This window comes from Henckelia pumila, chromosome 4, assembly GCF_033568475.1.
Source record: "Henckelia pumila isolate YLH828 chromosome 4, ASM3356847v2, whole genome shotgun sequence".
NCBI classification, from domain to species: Eukaryota; Viridiplantae; Streptophyta; class Magnoliopsida; order Lamiales; family Gesneriaceae; genus Henckelia; species Henckelia pumila.
Window position 1 is genome coordinate 74,698,507 of NC_133123.1, and position 10,919 is coordinate 74,709,425.

Sequence of the window (10,919 nt, forward strand, 5' to 3'; positions counted from 1 at the left end):
AAAACATGTTTATTACACTTATTTGTTTCGTCCAACATTTTATTGAAGTTCTGCAAAATATGAGAGTTGTAAATTATTATGTTATACGTACGATATTGTTATTATGTAAGAAAAGCATACAAAAACTACATGATCTCATGATATTTTTATCTTAATCTTATTTTATGAAGCAAACCAACAAAACTATTAAATTGTAAAAAGACATTATATTATTATATATTATATTATACGCACACAATACATAATATTTATATATTATATATGTTACACAATATGTATGTTGTCGCTAGTGTATATTATAAGCATCATTAATCGTTCTATCGTTCGAATCAAACGACTTCAGATTCATTCTTCACATCCTAAATTACATTATGTGAGTTATATACTCCTCGGCTGATCGCTGGCTGCAAGTATTTGACAAATGATCGAACATGAATTTTGATTTTTAAAAAATTATCTTCATTTTGGTGAATATTATTTCATATTTTTGGGACTATATGTTTGTGTCAACTTCTTTTCTTTCTTTTTTTTTCCGGATTAAACATTTTTCTCATATATATTGTTATTAGTATTTTTTTTTTCTGTGGTACGGTGCAACTAACCTTACACAAAAGTACATAATTAATTATTCATAATTATAAGATAAATAGGTTCTTTTGAAATTTCACTATGAATATACACAAATTATTATAATTAATATATATTACACACATTTTTAATATATATTTTTTGATATAATAAGTCTTTATTGGTATGATAATTTATTTTAAGCTAGATAGTTTATGTTGATATTCATTTTCATTTATAAAATGTAATATAATGTTTATAAAATAATTACTCTTTTTATTTCAAGTAAAAATTTAACATAAAGATAAGTTAAAAGCTTGTTTTTATATCTACATTAATAATGTTTAGTTTATTAAAATAATTGTAATAACATAAAAGTAATTTTTTTAATTAAAAATGGCATAGTTAAAGTTGGAGATATTAAATAGTGGTTATTAATTTTTAAGTTAACTTATTATTTAGATGAATAAAAATAGTAACAATTTACTGACGTAATTTTCTTGGTTTAACTTAGTTCTATGTTTATACTCCACCATTTTAGTTTAGGACTTTTCTCAAGTACAACAATACACATAAATACTCGCTAGTGTAAATTCATAGTATTGCAATTTAATCTGTTTCGAGTCATCATATTTTCATACTAACAAATGTAAATAAGAATGAAAATAAAAAATCATTGTATTGAGCTAAGTTCTTTTATGAGCTATAAATAATTTCATATTTGGATCCTCTAAACTCTTTTTATGAGCTATAAATAATTTCATATTTGGATCCTCTAAACTCTAAAGAAAAATAACTTTTTATTTTTAAAATTTGAAATTCTTAAAATCATATTTTCTACGTAGAGGTGTCAAAACGAGCCAACGAGGCGGGGCGGCCCACAACCCGTCGCAACTCACTATTAGGCGGGCCGGCCCACCTTTTAGGCGGGTTGGGAAAAGTAAACATCAACCCAACCCACCTATTTTAGGTGGAGGGGCGGGCCAACCCGGCGGGTTCACGTGTAAATTGACGGGTTTTTGCGGGCCAACCCGCAACCCACCTTTAGGCGGTGCGGTGCGGGACGACCCACCTTTTAGACGGGTTGGGAAATTGTCAACCCAACCCACCAATTTTATATGGCGGGGCGGGCCAACCTGACCAATCTAACTCATTTTGACAATTCTACGTATATGGATTTTATTTTCATTGAGACGTAACTATCCGCGTCTCCCTCTTTTGTTGGTAGAATTATTAAAAAAAAGACAAAAAAACTATATATAAATCGTTATATCACTATATTCAATGTATTTTATTACAAAATTCTTTTTGGATCCGTCTCAATAGACATATCCCATCCCATCTAACAACGCTTTAATTCGCATCCTAAACGAAATATTATTCCAGACATGACATTATATGTATTTACTTGCTATGATAAACAAGGATGGAGTCATCCCAAAGGATGGGGTGGGCTGGCTGAAAAAAAAATTATGTTATTAATATATGTGCAATTTATACAACATGAGATAAATTATTTCTTTAACTTGAGCTAAGTTTTTTTTACCCATCAAATTAGTTCTATAGCCCAATATTTTAGAGCTCGGGCTTATGACCCATTATAATCATGGGCTTGTTACCGCCTATAGAAATAAGACAAACACAACGATCGATCAGAAACTCTTCCTCATCTTTATTTTACTTTATTCTTCGCTTCTCCACTCTTTCATCATCCATTATTAATTTTGCACCAATTCGGTTAATTATTTAGCTAATGTTTGAAATTATTATTTAAATTAGGCCACTTATATCAATTTCATTGAATGAAACCCATACAATTTTCTTCAAATTCATCAATTTAATTTGGTTTCATTAATATATAAATTGGACACAAGGTGCATTACTCATTAATTATATAGTGTCTATGATTCTAAATATGTCTTTGAATAGCATCATAGAATTGAGACAAGACCGTAAATGATAATTTAATTTTTACTTTTCAGTTGCAAGAAGAACAGAGTAATTGTCATTTTTAAATAAATAAATAAAAGTGAATAACTTATTATAATTATTCATCAAATCAGTAAGAAAAAAACATATAAAAAAGTTATTGGGAGAGCAAAATCCCTTTTGAATTATAATTAGCAGAGACTGAAAAAAGAGAAATTATTATCACCGAATTGACATATTAGTTCGTCTTGTTTTAATGACTCGTGTTTCTACTGCAACAACGAAACGATCATTCTCATCCACGAAGCATCTTAAAACCTCGGAATAAGATGAAAAATGAGTTCTTGGTAGATTATATGGTTGTCTACATCGAAAGAGTGCTTATTACAAAGATCAACATTAATTCAATAATTGATGTGTTATATTCTATGAAAAATCGTGGGGTACATCTTCAGAAGTTTTATCTTGTTTGTGTTACTATGTTAATATGGTAGTTAACATTAAATGTGTGAGTGTTCTTTGGTTATATATTAGTCTTTTATTATATTTAAATATTTGAGATTGATAAGATTATTAATATAATCTTATAGTTTTATCTTGTATAACTAGTATCATTTTATCATCGAGTTGTTTTTATATACTTCCTCCGTCTTACTCATTTATGCTATTTTTTTTCATCTGTCTCAAATATATAGTCTAGTTTTCATATTATCTCTCATATTCTTTTGCCAATTTACTCCTATTAAATTAATATCACTAACTACTTATACAATTAATTTATTCTATTAAAATATCTATTAAATAAGGGTAAAATAGGAAATTTCTTTCTAAAATTTACTTTCCTAAACATTTTTTTATCTGTGTGAAAACCCACACTTGTCTATACGGGACAGCGGGAGTATTTGTTATGATAAATAATAATGGAAGCGTGAGAAATTGTATCCTCAAAACGGTGGGAAATTGATGAGAAAAGTCCAATATCACCTTCAGGGCCAATCCTATTAGTTTTTTGGCTTGAGTCTAACTTTTAAAAAAAGGTCTCTGTGAACACTCATAATACTTCATAACAAATTTTTTTTTAAAATTAAATCAACAAACCTAAATACAATATTTATCACAATGCAATATTTCTATTATAACTAAACAATCATGCCAAACATATTAGAAATGGTCACTTAAACACAACTCGCCTAACAGTTTTGGTAGCAAAAATATTAATCAAATCTGTATAACCAAGTTGTTCAATAACTTCATTTTCAATTGATAGCATAGCCAACCCATTCAATCTTTCTTGTGACATAGTCGATCCGAGAAATGTTTTGATAAGCTTCAACTTTGAAAAACTTCTTTCAGCACAAGATTTCTCCATAATCTTGATAAATTATGATAAATAACTTAAAGTTGCAAGCCTCCAAAGCAGAAAAATATTTTTTCTCAGATAAACAAAAGGCAGAAAAGAAGCTCCGCAGTCCACCCTTCACGTAAAATGACAATGATTGAATGAGAAAGAATCTGGGCCTATTGAATTAGGACTACAATTTATTTTAACATAATTGGGCATTTTCAATCACAAAATTAATGGACTTGTATTTATTATTCTTACTACTATATACCTATAAAACCCAAAAAAAATGGGTCCTAAAAAAAATTTACATTTTGGGGCCTGAGTCTATTGACTCTTCAGCCTCATGGAAGGACCGGCCCTGATCACCTGTTTCCATTGGCCATTTTCTGAAGAATTTTCCGAGATATTTGCATGCAATTAATTGATTGATTGATTACTTCCAAAGTTCCGATGATCAGTCGCATCATCTTTTGTTTCTTGCTTTTCCCAAGCTTTTCGTTTACACAAAAACTCATATAATTATATTTCACCGCATATATAAAAGAAGTTGATATATCTTTCATAGATATAGATCACTAGACCATAAATCAATTGTTTCTTTTAAAATTCTATATCTTTTCTCCTATTTAATTAATATTATTCTCTTTCGATATGCTTTTTATTATTTCTAAATAGACATTGTTCATTTTTTTAGCCAAAATGTTAAACGTGGATTGAACATAAAGAATATACTAATAACAAGTAATGATCGTAATACAATATAACAATATAACGAATGTTTAAATACTGAACAATAATAAACAACCGATTAAACAGCAAGAAAACAGTAAAACAAATGAGAAATAATAAGAAAACTATAAAAGCGAATCGATGCCTGTAACAAGTACATTTTTCTTAAAGCATATTCGTCGCCTGCACAAGATGTTTGATGATCAACACGTACAGACGTCGTTTCCCAGGATACAACGGAAAAACCAGTAGCAAACTAAGCACAAATTCACAACTCCGGCGAACTTGAATCGTACCTTCACTTTATCAGCAAAACTTAACGGATGTCAAATGAAAAGCTAACAATATGAAAATGCAAGAGAATTCTTGAGTGAGATCTTGAATATTGTGTGTGGATTGAGAAAATGAACACACTACTTGTAAGCTTCAAAAGGCACACCAAGAGTCATAAGATTAATTAATTCAATTAATCTTGTAATTATAACTCGCATTCATGAACCATAATTTTCATTCAAAATTTTAATTTAAGACACATTTCCAACAATTATAATACAATTAATTGATATTTTAAAATATCAGTATTTTTTAGTACTGCATAATTAAAATAAAATTCATTTCCAGTATTATTAATATTAGAGATTCGTTGTATACACAATGCTCGTGTTCCGTAAAAAAATTAATAATGAAATATTTTTTTTAATAATGAAGTATTTTTTTTAAAAAAATCAAATAAAATTTATTAGTTTTTTTAACTTGAAATGGTAGGAGAGAAAATATAAAATAAAGAAAAATATTATCATAATATAATAAAGTCATTTAGTTAATTTGATAAGATGGAGAGTGTTCTAGCTCAAATTTATAATAACTGTAAATAGTTAGCAATTAGTATAGGGTGTTCTTTTATTATGTATTTTTTTTTGGGATAGATAAACCGAGACATCGACCCGCCAGTCAAAACAAAAATAAAACACATTATTTAGTTTAATCATAAATTTTTTTGAAAAAATATGAGAGTATTTCATGTGGAAAAATAAATATAATTTTTTTAATAAATTTCACAATTGATAAAATAAATATTTTAAAATTTTAAGATAAATGGAAATAAAAACCCTAAAAATTATTTGAAATATCAAATTTTTTAGAAACAATTTTTTTCCTGTACAATAACTGGAGTGATAGGTCTGGAATCGCAGATTCAGCCCAATTACATAAAAGCCCAATTAAGCCCAAATGATTCTCATCTTAACATATGAAGGAATCGGGTCAGAGTCCAGGAAATAGAAGCCCAATAAGGATACCGTTGGCCTACTCGGTTTCTTCTACAGAGTAGCGTTGTCTCAAAGCTTTGTGCTTTCAAATCTCTCTCCATAAATTCTCTGAATATTTGCTTCAGAGTTTCATTCGTATTCTCCCCAGTTCAGAATTTCCTTGCGAATTGGCTGATTTTTTCCTGAGATTATAAAGCGTGGAATTAGGGTTCAAGAAGATTTGCTCATGGCTACATTTGGCGCTGCATCCACAAATGTAAACCCCAACCGTTCAGCTGAGGTAACTGTTTTTGTGCTGCGTCTTATCTCTTGTTTTCGTGAATAATCGGAGAGTTGATGGTGTAGTGACATTCTAGCATCGATTCTTGTTTCCACATTTTGATTTCGAGTATATGTTATGCCTCGGTTGATTTGCTTATTCTAATTTTTCGGGGTTTCATGAAGGTTGTACAACCTCCAAGTGATTCGGTGTCAAGCCTCTGTTTCAGTCCCAAGGCCAATCTTCTTGTTGCTACTTCGTGGGATAATCAGGTATCATGGTTATCTGTAGTATGGTATTCTTGTTTTCAATTTTTAGAAGCTAGTTTCCATTGGGAATCGAGAGACTTTGGAAAGTTTGTTTAAACTTGGTTGAAGGTTAAGTTTGTGCAGACTCTGATCGGTTATTTGTCATTCTAGTTGTGTGTGTGGGTGAGATTGATCTTTGATTCCTACGTATGTTGATATCTATTACGTGGGACAATCTTTCTAAGTTTGATGCGGAGTCTTCAGTCTTTGTTACTGGTGTTGAAGTGGACTGTTTGGGAACAAATATTCTTTATTAATATTGTTGCTGCCAGAGATAACATGTTACATCCTGGGTCGAATTCTTCTTAGGTACGATGCTGGGAAGTAATGAAATCGGGGACTGCTCTCAACACTGTTCCTAAGGCAGCAATATCACATGATAATCCTGTAAGTTACAACTTATGAAGTTATCTGATAATGTTTAGTTGAATTTTTTTTTATACATTGTAATTTACCATGTGATTTTCTAAAGGTGTTATGTTCAACATGGAAAGATGATGGAACAACTGTGTTTTCTGGAGGCTGTGACAAGCAAGTGAAGATGTGGCCATTACTGTCTGGTGGGCAGCCTGTCACTGTGGCCATGCACGATGCTCCAGTTAAGGAGCTGGCTTGGATCCCAGAGATCGGTCTCTTAGTCACAGGAAGTTTTGACAGGACTCTAAAGTAATCTCCTTAAGTTTGTAAATTATTTGGCATTGCTCTGTTGCTCTATTGTTTATGCTCTGTTCTTGATTCTCATTGTGAGCATCATTTCTTTTTCATGTTGATGTGTAATCTATCGATCTAAATTGCAGAATTCTCCTTGTTTAGTTGATGTGGTAATTCAAATTTTATTTTAATGATCTGTTATCTGTTTATCTCGTTCATGGTACACTAGAACAGTCCCATCTATCCAAGCATTTTCATCCCCAGTATTGTCTACATCTGGTCTAAAGAGCCAGCCTGCTTTATCAGATCTTTGCGATTTGTCGTTTTGTTCCTAATATATGTGTAAAGTATTTCCTCTTTCTACTCGAGCCAGGTCTGATATGCAATCTTCAAGCTGAGATTTAATCTTGGTAATGGTGCTATACATTTTCAGGTACTGGGATCTGAGACAGCAAAATCCAACTTGGACCCAACAACTTCCGGAACGATGCTATGCCCTTTCTGTCAGACATCCTCTTATGGTGGTTGGCACTGCTGATAGAAATCTCATAGTTTTCAATTTGCACAACCCGCAGGTATTCTCCTTCTTCAAGAGATATGTGATGTCTTTCCATTCAGTCTCCTGAGACAACTTCCCTGTACGTAAATAAGCGACGAAGATATGAAATTACTTTTTTGGATCAGCTTTGATATAAGCCTTTTCTTTTTTGGATCAGCTCCTGCTATGATCATACTATTGTGCGGTCAAAAAGTTCATTACTCATTCTTTTATTTTTGTGTGGTCAAAAAGTTCACGAGTCAATGAGGTATTGTGGTGGTGTGTTGTGCTTTGTAAACATCATTAATTGCTTCTGAAATATGACAGTCTGAGTTCAAGAGAGTTGTATCACCTCTGAAGTACCAGACTAGGTGTGTTGCTGCTTTCCCTGATCAGCAAGGTTTCTTGGTAAGTTTCCTTGTCCCAGATATCCTTTTGCAAATCTCAATCATCTCCTTCAATTTAGTGTTACTTTTTATCGGTTGAATATATTGCATTTAATTTTAGGCTTGGTGGCATTTATGTGTTGTACAACTGATGGCCTAGATAACACTAATGATTATTGGTTAAAAGTTGCATGAAATTATTGGATAGTAATATGAGATCGTTACCTGTCATTAAATGGAAATAATGATTATTCCCATAGTAGTTATTGTGCTCTCGTCACATTTTGCATTGATTTTGTAGGTTGGCTCAATTGAAGGAAGAGTTGGTGTGCACCATCTGGATGATTCACAGTCAACTAAAAATTTCACTTTCAAATGCCATAGAGATGGCAATGATGTTTTCTCTGTCAATTCACTGAATTTTCACCCCGTAAGATATTTTATTTAACTGCCCTTGTGCTTAATGTGTCTATCAAAGTTTGCTTCCTTATAGCTTGTTGCCTTCCTTTCAACTTTGTTGTTGAAATAAATTGATAGATGATTCTTGTAAATGGTTGGTAGTGTAGAATTTTCTACCAACTCCCAGTTACCTGTATTATGTCTCCTGAAATTCATTACATGCACACTTCTGTCAAATTAAACTGATCTCAAGGATCTATATTTTAGGGTTTAGGGTTTGTCACAAAATTCGAACTGTTATATTGATAGTTAAACTATTTGACCCTTGTCTTTTTGCACAAGGATTTATAATTGGATGAATTTAATAAAGAGCCATTCATGAAAGTAACCTCAGTAAATTTAAATGAATCTTTTATATGATGGGAAAGATCCTTTTGGCCAGATCCTTCACATATTTGTGTTCATTTTCAACTTTCACCAAATCATTACATGACAGGAACAGTATACAAAGAAATCTATGGCTAATACTTTCCTTGGACGTGCCTACTTTTTTGAACTGATTGACTGACGAAAATTTGTATGCTAAACTTGTAAGTTTTGTGGAATTGAATAGTTTGTCAAATCTTTGTTTTCTTAATTTGTTCATTCTTCTAGTTTCGTATCAAATGTTTTCCATATAGTATCCGTCAAATCTTTGATCTTTTTTTCTCAAACATGTGCAAATTTTAGCTTTAAGAGGGACTGTAGATGTAAAAGCTGTTTACCTGAGTTCAGGTATATGGTTTAGGGTCCAACTTTTCCGACCAATTTGCATTATGGGCTCCTATATTATGATCTTTGTATGGTACTCTTTCTGCACTTTTCTGATAAAACCATTCACCAAATCTCAGATTCATCACACATTTGCCACTGCTGGATCTGACGGGGCGTTTAACTTCTGGGACAAAGATAGCAAACAGAGGCTTAAGGTATATATGAGGCGTCTGGTATCATAATCATTATGTTCTATACTGCAACTTTTTAGAGTTTTTTAAAATAATTTTGCAAGCTTTTGACATTACCGTACATCTGTTCAGGCTATGCAGAGGTGCAGTCAGCCCATTTCTTGCAGCACTTTCAACAATGATGGTTCCATATATGCATACGCGGTATTCTTCGGTCCCATATTCAGTACATTTTTTCACCAGTTTCTTAATCCTATAACAAATAAAAACTGATATTCGTCAAAATTTTCTGTTGTATACTTTTTGCAATGAAAAGTTTTCGCCAATTCTAATATGTTTAGTGTAATTATGATAACACTATCAAGCTTTCCAGTGCCACGAGTTTGCCAAAAATGCTTGTTTTGTATGAAATGATTGGGATGTTGAATTTATTTATTGTGCAACTTTTGTTGGACATATACTAGGTTTGCTATGACTGGAGCAAGGGTGCTGAAAATCACAACCCATCAACAGCAAAAACATATATTTATCTACATATGCCTCAGGTAACCACCAGAAAGTTAATTTAGTTTTTTTTCCAGGCTTCTTTTCATCGACATATGAATTTTGCACTGATAGTCCTTGTAACTATAACGCTGAATTCTCCTTCAGGAGGCCGAGGTCAAAGGCAAACCACGAACTGGAACCGGAGGAAGAAAGTGAAGTTTAGGTAGAATTTTATTTGGACATACGTTAGTGATCAGTTTCTGGCCTGGTGCGGGTTTTGGTTTCAAATACGCAGTCGTGTCTGGTGTTTAGTTTCTGTTAGTTTTGCATTTTCTTGGTTTTGCATCAATATGGTTCTTACTAGGAAGCAAGCTATACTAGTAATAGAGTTGTATCGAATATTATAAAAATATTTGGGATTAAATTTTCCCCATTTGACAAGTGATAACTATTGAAGTCGTTTTCTGCGTTTGTATCTGTTGATAAAAATATATTATTCATTGTCAATTTTGAATATTACAATCTCATTTTTATTTTATTTTAAAATTTCTTCTGTCGTTCTTCGTCCTTCAATTATCTTTTATTGTTAAGTTGTTTAACTCGGTTTCTTAACTATTATAATTTTTCCACAATGTTAAAATTGTAAACTAACTCACAATATTGTATTTTAAAATTGAAAACAATTTATTAATAAATTTTCGATCGAGAATTTATATTAACAGTTTTTTAAATTAAAGAGAACATAAGCCAAAAGTATTACGTTATATTTTGGATATGGATTAAGCAAATCTATCTTGTTGACAAATATTCACAAGTTCGTCTCACAAGATATCTATCGACTATCCAAATATATGTACGCTTGATCTAGAATATAACAGCTTTGCTATTGAAAGAAACTATTGGTGTAGAACATTGTTCGAATTCGTTTTTTTAGCACACTTGGAAAATTTGGTTTGAAGTTTAAAAAAAAGTTAACTTTGGCTGAAATTTTGATCCAAGTTAATTAATGTTCGTGAGCGACTTGCGAATTCTTCAACAAAATTGTTTGAATTTGAAACTATATTCTTTATATATATATATATGAGAAATTTTCGGCTGCCCAACCAATGA

At 31.5% G+C, this 10,919-nt stretch overlaps 1 protein-coding gene across 1 annotated transcript; it reads left to right on the plus strand.

Moving 5' to 3' along the window:
- Positions 1 to 5,908: 5,908 nt before the first annotated feature.
- Positions 5,909 to 10,347, plus strand: LOC140863216 (protein RAE1). Its single transcript, XM_073266491.1, has 11 exons — positions 5,909 to 6,118; positions 6,283 to 6,369; positions 6,715 to 6,792; positions 6,878 to 7,071; positions 7,490 to 7,631; positions 7,922 to 8,002; positions 8,282 to 8,410; positions 9,270 to 9,347; positions 9,456 to 9,527; positions 9,788 to 9,868; positions 9,975 to 10,347. The coding sequence occupies exons 1-11, from the start codon at positions 6,065 to 6,067 to the stop codon at positions 10,023 to 10,025; spliced, it is 1,047 nt and encodes a 348-aa protein (XP_073122592.1). The 5' UTR covers positions 5,909 to 6,064; the 3' UTR covers positions 10,026 to 10,347.
- Positions 10,348 to 10,919: the final 572 nt, after the last annotated feature.